This window comes from Nannobrachium achirus (assembly GCF_963921795.1).
Source record: "Nannobrachium achirus genome assembly, chromosome: 6".
NCBI lineage: Eukaryota > Metazoa > Chordata > Actinopteri > Myctophiformes > Myctophidae > Nannobrachium > Nannobrachium achirus.
Window position 1 is genome coordinate 64,666,523 of NC_137815.1, and position 16,373 is coordinate 64,682,895.

The following is a 16,373-nucleotide window of genomic DNA, read 5'->3' on the forward strand; positions in this document are numbered from 1 at the left end:
TCCAGAATGCCATCATGTCATGTCATTGCAAAAGCGCACAGGGAGGCGGTTTTACTTGGTCCTGTCCTGTGTGAAAAAGCTTATCCATTGAGGCAGGCTGACTGAGAGGGACCTCACTGCATGCAGGTGGGGTGAGGATTTGACCTACTTCTACTATTACTTCTGACTTCTGTTTGCAGGCTCATCCTTCCTCACTGATGCCATCTAGCACCACAACCAGGGCAGGAATTTCATGGAGGCCATGAAGGCCATGGCTGCCATTTGCCCCTCAAACCAATGGCATGACCTGAGGCCACAGTGGCATTAATGCCCCAGCTGACTGTACCACTTTCTCCTCTGTCTCTTTCTGGTCAATAAGTAGACAGTAGACACCGGTGTTTCTTTCTTGTCATGTAGACACCAGTGTCTTTTGTTGAGATTCTGAAATCTTAACTCCCCATCTTTAAACCAGTCCAGTGACATTTATTGGTGCTGGGCTGAGCATGGATGAGATTGTAAATACCACCATTTATCTATTTCACTGTAGGTTAGGTTATTAACCCTTAAATTCAACAAATTCTTTCAATGGACTAAAATCTTGTATTATTTGATGGCCTTCCTGCCCTGGCCTTTGTGCCCTCACTAAAGGCCAAGTGGCCTTGCCCCTAAAATGACGAAATTCCAGGCCTGACCACAACACTAGCTCTTTTCAGCTGAAGATCCCATGAAAACACTGATTTGGGTGTCTTACAATAAACTGAACTTGGGCATCTGATGTGTGATATGAAAATGTGATATCAGCAGGGGTAGGGAAAGTATCAGTCAGAGCACTCTGGGTTTTCAATTCATTTACAGTTCATTTACAATTAGTCAGAGTAGATAATCAACGTTGCCATTGTCATCTTTATCTCAGGGCAGGAGACAGAGGTTAATATTTTAACCCCTGTCTGTGTGTGTGTCTGTCTGCCTGCCTGTGGGTGGGCCCTAATTTGGAATTACATGTTAAGGGGCCCTCTATATAGAGCACACACCTGCAAAAGAGCCCTTCTGTGCTGTGCACAGCCACAAATGCATGTGTGATGTAGAAATACTACCCCCAAGTTCTGCTCTCCCTCCCAGTTTCTTCATGCCCTGGCAGCCACAACCCATGACTTAAGTGTAAAGCACACTGCCAGCGCAGCTGCGTGTCATTGACATGCGTGCAGTGCCGCCCAAGCACTAATAGGACTGACTGGAATCTCATCATGCTGCCAGCCACACGCTGCAGTGACAGTGTGAACACCACTGAGAACACACACTACGTCTACGGTAGTGTGTTACACTTAGAACCCTGTCGCACTTAGAACCCTGTCACAGTGTCGCACTTAGAACTACAGACTCACTCCCTATAGCTTCCGCCGTGGACTGAAGACTCACCTCTTCAGACTACACCTAAATCCATAGCACTACTGTAACACTCCCCTTCCCTCAATGACCACACATGAAGCTAGATAGCGTTTTAAGGTTTTAGAACCTTTTTTTTTACTGATTAGGTGCGTGGTCTACCTATGTTATTGTTTTTGTAATTGTTATTCCTATGCATTGTTATATTGTTGTTGATGTACTGACATATTATTGCTTATTATACTGATGTATAACCTGCTTATTGTAAGTCGCTTTGGATTAAAAGCGTCTGCTAAACGCCCAAATTGTAAATTGTACGGTACATTTGTTCTGTGGCATACGTTCCTCAAAAGAACGGTACAGGTCTGAACGACCCCTTCAGTGAGCGGGTCTAGTCGCTTGTTTTGCTGCGGGGGAGATGGTCCACTTGTCCCCTTAGAGGGGGAATAGTCTATGTGAAAGCAAGTTATTCTCAGAGATCACCTTTATCCTATGATTAATATTTTAAATTCATCTATATCCTCATGGTTGTGGTCTCATTCATGATAAGGATAAGCAGGGAAAGAGTGTCACTGAATGGGTTGACGAGAATGAAAATGAATCATAATGCTACGGTCTTTCACTCATCTCAAACAGATTGTCAGAAATGTTTTTTGAGAATTTTCTACCGTTGTTATGGGAGGCTTTGTGGACATATGTTTCAGTGGCAGTGGTTCATACAAAAAATAACACAAGACATGCATGTCATATGATACTAAATCAATGAACAAAAGCAGTTGACAATGGACAGATTTTTATTTATGTTCTCTCTTTTAACTCCGAATTCCTCTGAACCAGGTCAAATGATGATAGGGGTACATTTCACATAATATTGTAAATTTGTAGACCATGCTTTTGTGCAGAAGTCCACAGTCTATAACAGGGGTCTTCAACGTTTTCAGGCCAAGGACCCCCACAACATTTTCAGAGATTCCATATAGTTTCATTGTTTGACAGCAATAATCATCAGTGTGTTCTGGATTCATGTCAATTTGTGTTTTCAGATATTTAACCACTTGAACTATCAATACTTAATAAACTTGACCTTTCACTCTGTACTTAGTCTGCTCTTTTTCCCCTTTACACCAAACCTCTTTGGCCAGAAATAGCCGATCTACAAGCTCACAACGCCTCGCAGTGCGAGGCGTTGTGAGCTTGTAGATCTGTTATTTTTGGCTAAGGTTCTCAGAATGTGGATGCAAGGGTTCAAGTGGTTAATATGAAACAAATGAGAAAAAGGGTTTCTATCACACAAAGATTTGGAGGACCCCCTGTTGTAACACTGAGGACCCCCTAGGGGTCCCGGACCCCCTGTTGATGACCCCTGGTCTATAAGATGAAAGGCAATGCACAGGAGTGAAAGTTTAAACATGCCCTTAAAACTGGCCCCATTACAAATATCTCTTTGACTATAATTACTGGCTTTAATTACATTTTGGCTGATTCAACGGGTAGGATTATTTTTTCTCATGAACAGTAGGGTTATTATCTGTTTCCATTGTAGATTCTTCATTCGATAGCAGCCGTCAAATCAAAAGAATCTTCAAGCCTGAGAAAAACACACAGGTTAAACACAGATTAGACTTTAACAATATTCACGTTACTAATGACCATGCTTATCATATTCACATTTTTGAATATTAGTCATCAACACCACCATTAGCGTTTATCATTATTATCACATCATCATTGTCACCACCCATAGACCCTCCCTCTCCTTTTTATTCTCCTACTCCTTTTCACATCCTCTCATAAAACGCCCTTACTTAGAATCTCCACCATCCAGGAGTGTCCTATAGGTGGCGATCTCTGCCTCTAGTTTCATCTTCATGTTGAGCAGAGCCTCATACTCCTGGGTCTGCTGTTGGATTTTGAAACGCAGGTTTCCCAACTCCTCCTCCAGTCGCATGATGACGGCGTTATACTTCTCTGTCTCCATGTTGTTACGCATCTCTGTGTTATGCAAGGTGTCCTCTAAGGAGACTTTCTGTGGATGGAATATGAAGCATATAGTTAAGATATGTACAGATATATTATTCAAGTTATCAAGTAATGGGATTAAAGAACATCAGAAACTGAATGTGGCAGGAAATGGTATTATACTATTTACTCTTATTTGAACCAGTAAGACTCCCTAATCGGGAGATAAGCGACCGCCACGTCACATACACAAACTTTAGAAGGCAGTCGTAGCCAATCAGGAGGGAATGGGAAATGGGACAGATCCATGTTGATGACATGACTTTAGAGATACTGTTTACTGCTTTGTGTGATTCAAGGGCAAAATCTGTAGGAGCAGTGTCCAAAAATGTGTTTTGCAACAATTGGCCTGATGGTGGCGCTAGAAGAGGGCCATGTGAGAAATCAGGGGCAGAGGTTGTGATTTGCCATCCAAGGAGTATGTGTGCAAAGTTTGGCATTGATAGGGCCAATGGTGGCATAAAAGATTATTTTTAACCATTAGAGTACCGTATGTTAATACAATATAACTATCACGTCTGCAGTGGTTGGAGGTTGCCTCCCCACTCGTCCACTGAGAAATTCTGACCCTGGTGTCAGCGGACTGTACCGTAGGACGTATGAAGGAATTGAAGGAAACATGACTGAAAAGGACACGCTTACCAAGCTCTGTTGAGATGCAAGTTCAATCTCCAGCGTCTGGATCTGCCTGGATAAGTCACTGATCTCCATCTGAGCCCCCTGGAGAGCCTCTGTGTTTTGTGAAACCTCTGCATGCACCTCTTGAATCTTAGGGAGAGATGAGGAAAATACAGAGGCTTGTTATCGTCATTGTCGGGTAGAAACCTTGTATCTCTAAGTTTCAAATTTGTACGTTCTTTCGCAAAGTAAAGCCCTGCTTCATCGTACAAGGCCGTCGCACAAAAGTAGTGAAAACAGCAGATCTACAAGCACACAACGCCTCGCGGTGCGAGGCGTTGTGTGCTTGTAGATCGGCTGTTTTCACTAGTTTAAATCATTTTTTAAATGATAAATGCAAACGGTTTTGGACCGACAACGACGTACCTTAGGTCACACTTTACACAGACAAACTGTGACATCTTTCCCAGTCAAACGTAACTACATGTACAACTCCATTAGTGTGTTTTACTGGAACCTGTAAAACATACTGGTTCCAGGTTCTATCAGACTACTTGTTCGTTTGGGTGCTAAATCAAGTGGTACGCAAGAATCAAGAATGTTTTATTCGTCACAGTGATGGCGTGTTTTCGGATCGGAGGAGGAAGGGACTGAGCTGCATTGGAGAGCTATAGACAATACATTGGCCTCTTTTGTTCATATCAATTTCAGAATATCATTTCTCATTTCTTCCGGTACCTTCAAATTAGGCACTTAATCTAAACTTAAATTGGTCATGTGCGATAGATGCAGAGGGTTCAATGTCACGTTTATTCTGTCAATGTCCAATAATAACCAATTTCTGGAGATATATATTCAATTGGTTAGTTTCTAGACTATGGGAAAGTGATATTGAGCCAGATTGCTGCTTGGCAATATTTAGTTGCTCTGATGAGACAAGGGCCCTTCCCTCCCACCAAAAACAAATATTTTTTTTTGTTTGACTTTTGATCTTTTTTTGTCTACTTAATTTTTGTTTCTGTATGTACTGTTGATCTTTTTTTTCTTTTTGTGTCTTGCATTGTGTCCTATTTGACCAAAAAAATCAAAATAAAGTAAAAGGGACGTGCTAACATTCTAACGTAAATAATATATTACATCAAAAAGGAAATAAAATATAATATAATAACAATATACAAATATTAAAAACATACATTAAAAGATGACAATCATACCTGACTTTCATGCCATTGCTTGAGGTCGTCAGCGTTCTTCAAAGCCAATTTCTCATAGTTCGCCCTCATGTCCTCCATGATCTGACCGAGGTCTTGTCCCTTTGGTGCATCGACATCCACCTGCACACCTGACCTGGAGATGTGACTCATCATCTCCATTACCTCCTGTATGGAAGAAAAGAAAGGTCACAATAAAAATATTTAATTATCTTCCATATCAATGGAATGTTATTAGCTTTGGTGTACTTCACTTATTGGTTACTTGCATTGGCCATGTTTTTTTGATAACTTTTTTCATTTATTTTTAATAATAATAACTGATAACATTTACATCAAATATCTAAATATTGAATGAAGCAAATTAAAATCTGTCCAGGGTGTTCATAAAAGCTTGATTAGACGATAAAATGACCTAAAGTTTTTTTGAAAGTGAAATATCCCTTTAACTTCTGAATATGCCGATTAGCCAGAATTGGATCCACATAGAATGCATAACACTGTTTTGACTGTTATAGGGGTTCATTAAGGAAATTACACAATGAATTTGAGGTGTAAAATAGCTGGAAAACCACTTTGACGCGATACTACTAATGGATGATAGCTCACATTCTCGTGGTTCCTCTTGAGGAAGAGGAGCTCCTCCCTCACAGCCTCAATCTCACTCTCGATGTTCATCCTGCTCATGTTGGTGTCATCCACGACTTTCTTCAGCCCGGCGATGTCTGCCTCCACAGACTGACGGATGGCCAGCTCGTTGTCAAGCCTGCAGTTTTACATAGAGACTCACTGTTTTAGATGCAACAAGTCGTCGTTGTCGGGGGGAAACCTTATAGGCCTATGTCCAAAACCGTTCGTTTTGCATTTAGCATTTTAAAAATGATTTAAACTAGTGAAAACAGCCGATCTACAAGCACACAACGCCTCGCACCACGAGGCGTTGTGTGCTTGTAGATCTGCTGTTTACACTACTTTTTTGCGATGGCCTTGTACGATGAAGCAGGGCTTTAAAGAACGTACAAATTTGAAACTTGGAGATAAGAGGTTTCTACCCGACAATGACGATTTAAAACTAAACATTTGACTACTTGACTTGGTAAAAAGCTACTTGGTAAAAAAATACTTACTTTATTTTGAAGTCATCAGCGGCCAAACGTGCATTATCAATCTGGAGCACAAGACTAGCATTGTCCACAGTCTTATCAAACACCTGGATGGGAGAAGAGATTGTTTCAGAGGTTAATATTATGTTATTGAAGATGAATGCATTAGCATTATTCTTTGTTTGTTCCACATTTGGCTGATCCCAGCGCAAAGTACTTTTCGTTACGATGTAGGTTTCACTACTCTGTAAAAATGTATCATCATATTAGTTTGAAGCACCATCTTCCCTGTGTGTCATAGAAGCCGTCGAGTCTGATTACACAATGGGGATAAACATGTTTGAATCTATGGCAACAGTTACTGAAAAGAGGAACCCACAAACCGATGGACAGGAAAATATGATGCTTTGTTTTAGTACTTTTGGAAGAATGGGTTGAGTTTCCTAATAACTCAAAAAGAGGCTCTTCCCTTTTTCATTTTTCCTCTCTCTCTCTCTCTCTCTGTATAGTGGAGTATTTATGTGGGTGTGTACTGTAACACTGTATTATAGTGCAATTGTGTTTCTTTGCAGTTGTGTACTGTCTGTGTATTTTAGTGAATCCATGGCCAGGGGTGTCGCATCAAATCCTGGGTCCTGGGTAGGCCTACAAGGATTCACTGTGGGCCCCACATGAATGTTCTTCATAGGGGGAGGGGGTTTAACCCATTTAGACTGGGAAAGCATTATTACGCATTATGTTGTGCTTTAACTATTGAAAAATAGCAGATATACAAGCTCACAGCATGGCACTGAGTGCCAAGCTGCGAGCTGGAAAATGTGTGCAAGTCTTCCAGTGGACCCCCCATGCAGAAACTATTTTTCAATAGCTAAAGTATAAAATAATGAAGGCCCCTCCATCTTGGGCCCTGGTAACTCAGTCCCGCTTCCCTCCCCCTTGTGACGCCCCTGTCCATGGCATCCTGTTGTGCAGAGTGGCGATGAAGGAAAACTCTTGTCGCTTTATGTGTCGGGATGCGACCATGGATGTGTCATCATACAGCACTGAAAAGCCGGACTGTAGCAAAGAATGTGACATTTGACTCTGCTGAGTGAGACTGATTGTTATACAACCACACACATATGCATCTGTGCACACACGCATGCTGGCAGTGTGGGATTCTTTGTGCATACTGCACATCTGGTTCCCATTGGGAGCCCTCCTACGCCATAGCAAGCGTGTTATATTGACCACTCACTATTGGATACATTCGAAAATGTTCCTCCGATGTTTGTAATAGTTGTGTGAAGGTTGTTTAATAGGGCCTTCTTGTGTTATCTCAAATGATGATTCCTTATTTCCCCTATTTCTGATGAATCAGTGGAAGTCATGCTCGTGGCGTGGGAGAGACTTTTATGGGGGGATGGGGGTTGTAAGAGGAGAGCTACCACACCCTCCATTCTCGCTTGAAATCTGATAATCTAAGCCAAGTTCCTCACATAATACTCTGCGCAGGGACACCTATCACGAGTCCTGAAAAGGGCTGTCTCACTTTTTATCCCAAAAGAAGCGCTATGAAAGGAATAGAATACAATGAACTGATTATGCAACAGCTGTCACAAGTAAAGGGATGATCATCACATGCATTCACTGATCATTAAAGTCCCTTGTTATCAAGCACTCCTGTGAGCGTTTGCAATCAAATACTCAAAATCAGCATCTATACCCCCTTGTCTAACGTAATATTTAGCACCCTTTTTTGATCTATTCGCCATAGTAACTCTTATCACCCTCCATCCACACTGACTTACAAATACCTTTGTTTATATACTTGTAATTACAGTAAATGTCATCATCAACTATTTCTACACAGCAAATTTGACTTTAAAAGTGTACATAAACGACCCTTTAGGTCACATGGAACCACGAGGGCCCATTTTGACTGGTTATACTTGCCTGCTGACGTAGGTCTTCTATGATAGGGGTGTATTTGCTGTAGTCTCTCATTTCGGGTCCCCCCTTCTCCAGGGCCTCTCGGATCCTCATCTCCAGCTCCTTGTTGGCCTGCTCCAGGTTCCTCACCGTGTCCAGGTAGTTGGAGAGGCGGTCGTTCAGGTTCTGCATGGCGCCCTTCTCGTTGCCCATGATCCCGCTCTTGTTGGCACCGCCGCCGGCCGTCAGGGACGAAGCGGCACCCGCCATGCCTCCCCCCATGCCCATGCCCATGCCCATGCCCCCGATGCCACTGCTCACCTTGTAAGCAGACGAGGAGGAGATCATGGAGGGCGCTCCCGAGCGCATGCCGGAGAAGGAGGCGGACGAGATGCGCGCGCCGTGCCCGCCGGCGCCGCCGTAGATGCTGGCGGCGCGGTGGGTGGGCACGGAGCGGTTGAAGGAGATGTGCGCCGAGGGCGTCTGCATGGTGGACCTGGCGTAGCTCATGGTTGGAGAGAGATGGAAGCGACGATGGAGAGCAGGAGGGGTGAGGAGGAACGCGGGGCTCAGTCTGCGCTGCCGGGCTGGCTTATAGAAAGTGGCGGTGGCAGAGGAGAGGGGGGGAACTTATACTCGCCCCCCTCCCACCCCTAGCCTGTGTCCCTCAATCACAGCTGGTCTCTCTGGCCCGGCCCACTTCCACATACCTCCGTCCTCCCTCCCTCCCTCATCTTTCCTCCCGCCCTCTCATTCACAGACACAAACTCCCCGTTTTGTCCACTGGTTTTGTGTTTGTCTCCAGGGAAGTGTATACTGTTACTGTACTTACGTAGGAACTTTGTATAAGCGGTTTATATTATGAATTTACACAGCCAGTCGGCAGTTTATCTGCTGGAAGTTTGGAAGTCAATTATGAAAAGAAGAACAAGACTCGGTGCATACATGAAACAGAGCAAATGACAAATGATATGCACGAGGTGCCATGAGATAGAGCAGTGGTTCTCAACCTGTGGGTCGGGACCCCCAGGGGGGTCCCCAAATTATTTTGGGCGTCCCAAGATGATTAACTTAATGTGCAACATTGTTTTCTCACTCAACAGTAAACAAACCAACATAAAGTTTAAGTGTATAGAGGATATATGCACAATTCAAGTGACATTTCAAGGACTTTTCAATACCTCTAAAATTACAAATTGTAAAATATTAGAGGCAGAAATTGTGAAAATAGCAGATCTACATGCTCACAACGCCTCGTGAGCAGGTAGATCTGCTATTTTCAGAACCGTGTTGTACAAAATGTAATTCCTCAACTCTTAGTGCTCGTCAGGGTGGGGGGGTCCCCAGTTAAAATATGATTATTTTGGAGGTCGCGGCCTGAAAAGGTTGAGAACCACTGAGATAGAGATACAGTATAATCCTAAACAAAAAAGAAACCGAAATGAAACTAGAAGAAAAACAACGTAAATGGAAAAACAGACTTTATTGGAGGCATGCAGCAGAATTCCTTTGGTTTTTCCATAAAAGGCATAATGCCTACTGCTTGTTACATGGCCTCTAAATATGTGGTCTGCTACGCCCCAAAATAAACATATTTGTACTGCCTCCCTGGCCACTCTAAACTGATACAGCTACTGCAGACACACAGCAATACACAGAACCCTTTCATTGCAACAGAAAGAAAGAAATTACATTTCCTTACCAACCCATTCAATTTGTCTCGGCACTCTTCTAACTATATAATACATATGTTCTAAGTAAATAGAATGAATATACTGAACCTATAAAGGGCAGCACTCAGGTTTCAGACACATAGGCGTCCATACGAGAGGTGAAATGCATAAAGAACTCGGGTAAACTGATATCGCCATTTGAGCTTAGATTAAGGAATACAATTGAAGGAAAAGAATAGGAAACATCCATTCTTTTTTGGAGCTGTGTGGAACATAAGCTCCCTATACGTGGCCGTGTGTGTGGGTCTGTCTGTCTGTCTGTCTGTCTGTCTCCGTCCGTGTCTGTATGTAGCCTAAACTTCGGCGCGTAACTAGTGCCGCACCATTTACGCCACTCGCGCAATATATACATCAAAATGTGCGGCTCGGCCGGGAATGGTGTTCTATTACCTTTCGTTCCGATCCGCCTTACCATGCCGACGTAATCGGCAAAAAACAACGCTTAATTGTCCCCATTGACTTATAATGGGACAATGCAAGAAATCACTTTCAAGTATTTTTCTCTCGTAAACCATAGGAGCTACAGTTTCAAACCTCGGAGAGGAGATTCATAATGATTTTAAGAATGAATCGAAAAATAATTACATCACTCGGCCTCATGGTGGCGCTATAACGGCCCACTTTACGTTTTGCCCCGTAACTCTTGAACCGTAGATCGGAAAATTAAAATTATTTTTTCCCTGGATTCCTTGGGTCAAGACGCATCTCCCCATATAGGCCACGCCCATTTGCGCCAGGATAGATTTTCCGCCATCTTGAATTTTCTCCAAAACACACTTTTTGCTCCTTTTCCTACATATTTTCTTCAAATGTCACAAAAATCGGTACACATGATCTAGCCTGCCCTGAGCATCAACTGCAATACACACACACACACACACACACACACACACACACACACACACACACACACACACACACACACACACACACACACACACACACACACACACACACACACACACAGCTCCACTTCGAACAGAGGTTAGATTTTTTTTACAAGTAAATACACAGATATTGATGATAAGGGGCAGCCATAGCTGAATGGGTGGAGATGCCACCTGGGAAACAGAAAGTACCCGGTTCAGCCCTCTGGTGTCCAAGTGTGACTGAGCAACACATTAACCCCTAACTGCTCCTAATAGATAGGATGGGTTAAATGCAGAGGACACTTTTCATCATAATGTGACAACAAATGACAAGACATACACCAATATTATGTTTATAGCATAACAATAGGAGGCACCCGAAAATAATTAATACAAAATAAATCAGTGACTTCAAATATCTGGGTTCAGGGCTGACTTTGACGGCGCAAGACCTTAAAGTAAGCGCTTGCAGAATCAGCTTTGCATGAAGGACTCGGGTGTGGAGGTCGAGGCTCCCACGACATATCAAGTTCGGCTTCATTTCTGCGACGGTAGAGTCTGTTCTCTTGACTGTGAATACTAGACCCTGAAGCCGGTCTTGGATGGGTGCTACACCAGAATGCAATGAGCAATACTAAACAAACACCAACCAGAATGAGCATGTTCCAACAAGCATGTATGGGGGCTACCAAGGGTAAGTGAGAAGACAGCAGCCAGGAGAATGAAGCTGGCTGGTCACTGCCATAGACAAAGGAGCTTCCAACAAGCAAACATTTGCTGTGGGAACCTGTACACGGACATCGATCATGAGGGTATCCTACACCTACTGTACCTGTATGTGGACGTATAAAAGATACTGTAGAATGCAGTGGTGGAAAGTACTGGTGAGCTAGTTAGATACAGTAAGGAGAATCAAGATGGATCAAGATTACTGGAGGGCTCGTCCGAGTACAACCTGAGAGTTGTTGTTATAGGGCGAGAACCACCAATTTTTAACATTGAACTATGTCATTAATTGCGACCGTCAGGTCGCAGTTACTATCAAAACCTCCAGTCAGTCATTCTGTCTGTCCGTCACACATCACACTTTTGCCCTAATCATATCTTCGCCACCGTTGCCCCTATCCATGCCAAACTTTGCACACACACTCCTTGGCTGCCAAACCACAACCACAACCTCATTTCTCACATGGAACTCTTCTAGCGCCACCATGAGGCTGATTCTTGCAAAACACATTTTTGGAAAATGCTCCTACAGATTTTGCCCTAAAATCACGCAATCTGTCCCATTTCCCATATTCCCTCCTGATTGGCTACCATTGCCTTCTAAAGTTTGTGTATGCAACCTGACGGTTTACTGGTATACCTTTGAGTTGTTAAGTGGAAATAAGAAAAAAGTCCCCCCTTCAATGTTGAAAATGGGTGGTTCTCCTCTTTAAGATCTAAGCCGTTGATTAGATCTCTACGTATCAAACTATGTATATATAGATGGTTATTGCGACTGTCAGGTCGCAGTTACTATCAAAACGGTCTGTCTGTCCGTCACACTTTTGCCCCTACTCTTATCTCTGCCACTGTTGCCCCGATCCATGCCAAACTTTGTGCACACACTCCTTGGCTGGCAGTCCACAACCTACGCCCCTGATTTCTCACATGGCCCTCTTCTAGCGCTACCATGAGGTTGCTTTTTGCAAACAACATTATGCGACCTGACGGTCACTTATCTCCCAATTAGGGAGTCTTACTGGTAATAAGTATTATAACACTGGATAGGATACTACGAGTATTGGATTACTGTCAGGTCAAGTAAGTGTTCTGCTATTTCTGCTAGTATTAGGTACCCACGTATGTATCCAAATACAACCACTGATTTTTTTTTTTTTTTTCATTTTTATCCCACGATTTTGCAACCCATTTTTCATCCAGTGCCAAATGCCAATTATCTGATGTAATCCTGGGCGCAACACTCCCTCTGCCAGCCTGGGGAGAGCAACGGACTGACCTAATGCTTCCTTCTATGCATTTTTCATGGAGGGGAAGTTTCCCTGGCTGGAACACATTATTCCAACCAGTTCCTTTCCCCTCCGTCAGGCACCCCAGCTGGCCAGGGGGAGGCAGTATAGAGCAGGGGTTTTCAAAATGGGTGACGGGGCACCCTGGGGTGCGTGGACGGCAGTCCACGGGTGCCGCGAGATAATTTGATAATACCGTATTTGGAATTTATTTGGACACTTAAAAAAATATTTAGTATCATTTTAAACTAAAGTACAAAGTTATTTTCAGTCAGTTCAAACCAAAATGGCTGTTATCTCAATGTTTTCCTCGTAACATAATCGCTAAAATATGCTATAAATATAAGGTGCTGGGAGTGAAAATGATCAATATCGTCACTGTCATGCAAAAACCTTGTATCTCCAAGTTTCAAATGTTTTTTGGTAAAATAAAAGCCCGACAAAAGTGTCACACAAGCAGTGAAAATAGCAGATCTACAAGCACACAATGCCTCGCATCGCGAGGCGTTGTGTGCTTGTAGATCGGCTATTTTCACTATTTTAAATCGTTTTTAAAATAATAACACAAAAAAGAAGGTTTTGGACATATTAGGTTTCCACCCGACAACGACGATTTAATGTAGGAGTGCCTCGGATGAAAAAAGATATTCATGGGGTGCCCTGAGACAAAAAAGTTTGGGAACCCCTAACGGGTTCATTTGGTTCCATTTGTACTCCGTCAAGAGTTAAGGGGAGACCTTGAAATGTGAAAGTTTGAGAAACACTGACATAGAGTTTACAGAAAAAGGTTAAATGAAAACAGGTTTAGGTTTAGGTGACATAAAAGTTCTCAGAACAAGAACAATCTGGTTGCCTATAGCAACCACACTAATAACGTCAATCAGCTTGTCATTGCTTTTCCTAATGCAATACAAGATGGGCGTGGTGTCGTCAGTAAGTAAACTCCTGGCGTCGTCACAGATTGCCGTTGTAGACTATTTTTTACTTGCCAGCATGTTTCATAATGACATTAACCGGTTCCACATAAAATAAAAACTGGTTTAAACTGGTACACCGGACCAGCTAAACAGGAAATCGACATGCAGAAGCCTGCATGCACATGGGACAGTTCAGTTCAAGTCCACATAACATGACAACATGCCGATATAACAACATACCCCACTCACTTACCGTAACATACTGTATACGGGCATATGTGTCGCTGAACACACGTGTGCACGTACAGGGAGAGACACACAGTTTGTCATACTGCGTCACGTCCAGTGTGCCTCATGGTACTTCATTATTATTATTTATTGTGTCATTTACTATTTAGTTTTCTTTTCTATTTTGTTTAGTTTTTAGCTTTTTTAGTAAATTGGTATGCAGCCAGATGTATGGCTGGCTCAGGGAGGAGGACACCCCTGCCATGCATAGTCCTTTTGCAGATGGGTATGTGTATTCTTATGGGCAGGCATGTATTGTGCATGTGTGTGTGTGTATGTGAGTGTATGAGTGAGTAGGGTTGTATTTTAATAATTCATGCTGTTATATTCTGTGTTGTTTTATAATGTAATGTAATGTTATGTTCTTATGGACTCTTGGAAGATTAGCCCGATGGGCTAAAAGAGATCCAAATCAAATCAAATCAAATTATGCTGTGAAGAAGAACATTATCTGACTTATACATGCAATAATACAGTATGTATGATAACTCCAATGTTTCTATGACAAACAGCTGCATTTATTCCAGCTCTCTTTAACCCGTTGAGCTTTGTTACTCAAAGAATGACGCTATCATAGGCTGACAGCTTTATGCACCAATATTACTAGTCCTGTGCGCGGGGGGTATGCACAGTAGGCTATATGAGAGATTGATTATACGAGTATCAGAAGTAATGTTGGAGAACCCAGACGGGTGCCCGTTGGGCAGAACAGTCACCATTGATGTCCAGTTGTGCAGTAACCGTTGTATCAGTCTGTGATGTCTCCGAATTTGGGCATTGTTTCAGCATGCAGCTGTTACCATGCTGGCGATACTGTTTTAGTATCAGTGATGTCAGCATGCTCATCTCCAAATTTGGGTATTGTTTCAGCAAGCGGCTGTTAGGGCTGTTCGATTTGGCCTAAATATAAAATCCTGATTTATTTCTCAGAAAAGCCGATTTACGATTTTCGATTAAAAAGAATATACTGTTTCAAAAATATTGTTTTCATAAAAAAACTAGACCAGGTCAACCTGGTTGTGCCAGACCCCCTGTCTGTCATCATCATTTATGACATCATGCCTTTTGTAGGCATGTCATCATCATGTCATCATCATATATACCCTTTATATAGAAAACCAGGACAGACAGACAGACCGACATTTGCTTATGTAGGCCTACCCATTTCATGGGTCTGGCAAATATGAACAACCTTTTTTTTTATATACAATTTTGGGATTAATAAAGTAACAACTTTCACAATATGTTCTTCTTCTCTTGACTGGACAAATCTCATCCTAAAAGGTAACCGGTAACCTCACATTTTAATTGGCTTATTCTTTCCTAAATGTTCAAATCATAATATATTTTACACACCATTATCCAAATTCCTTTTTTCTTTTTTACATTTTCGGAAAAATAGACAATTTAGCATTGAGGGGCCCACATTGCCCACCAGAATGACCCTAATTGAATTGAAAATAGATTTGACGATTTTCATTTTTTTTTATCTTCCAAACAAAAAAATCCGCTTTCGATTTAAAATCGATTAATCGCCCAGCCCTAGCGGCTGTTACCAAGGTGGATGTCAGCATGCTGATCTCCAAATTTGGGCATTGTTTCAGCATGCGGTTGTCACCATGGTGGCGACACTGTTTATCAGTGATGATAGCATGCAGACAGATGACAGATGGCGGACATCATCTCCAAATGTGGGCATTGTATCAGCATGCAGCTATTACTAGCTCCTTTCGGAACCCCTCACTCCACTGCTACGCAGCTCCGAGATGGGGTTCCTACTGGTCGCATGCCGGAATCCTGCGGCTGGATCGCTGATCCGCCGTTAGCGAACACTTCTTACCTTTGGTGAACACTCTATCCAAAAAGTGACGGGTCTCTGTTAATCTATAATCGTTTTACTTCTTTAAGGTGGAAGAAACTCGAAGCACTGGGGTGAAATAAAGACTTTATATCGCTCAGAAGGTCAGCCGGTTCTGTGTTTTCCCCGTTGTGTAACTTGTGTATATGTCACGGTTAGATAGAGAAACGGTTAGATAGAGAAACGGAGCGCTCGCCGTGCGGCACGGGGCGGAACAAGCGGTCGCCACAACAACGTCCTCCAGGCGGAGCCGCTCGATTGTCCACGACATTGCAAGCGGCGCGAAGGCCAGTGGACCTTGGCGCGAGTGGCCGCGAAGAGCGGGCCAGGGCCGCGCGGCCGGCGGAGCGCCGCGCGAGTTACGAAGCCGTGGTGAATGCAATCGTTATATTTATGCCCAGGACGTAAGGCCTGGGCAAGCTAGGCTAGGCTAGGCTAGGCTAGGCTAGGCTAGTAAATAAAGAAAGAGAGT

The 16,373-nt window shown here is 42.9% G+C and overlaps 1 protein-coding gene across 1 annotated transcript; it reads right to left on the reverse strand.

The window, feature by feature from the left end:
* Window positions 1–2,599: 2,599 nt before the first annotated feature.
* Window positions 2,600–8,797, reverse strand: LOC308286605 (keratin, type I cytoskeletal 18-like). Its single transcript, XM_080727693.1, has 7 exons — window positions 8,249–8,797; window positions 6,338–6,420; window positions 5,820–5,976; window positions 5,214–5,378; window positions 4,024–4,149; window positions 3,168–3,388; window positions 2,600–2,950 (listed from the first exon to the last, which is right to left on the reverse strand). The coding sequence occupies exons 1-7, from the start codon at window positions 8,732–8,734 to the stop codon at window positions 2,911–2,913; spliced, it is 1,278 nt and encodes a 425-aa protein (XP_080583819.1). The 5' UTR covers window positions 8,735–8,797; the 3' UTR covers window positions 2,600–2,910.
* Between the last annotated feature and the right edge of the window lie 7,576 nt (window positions 8,798–16,373).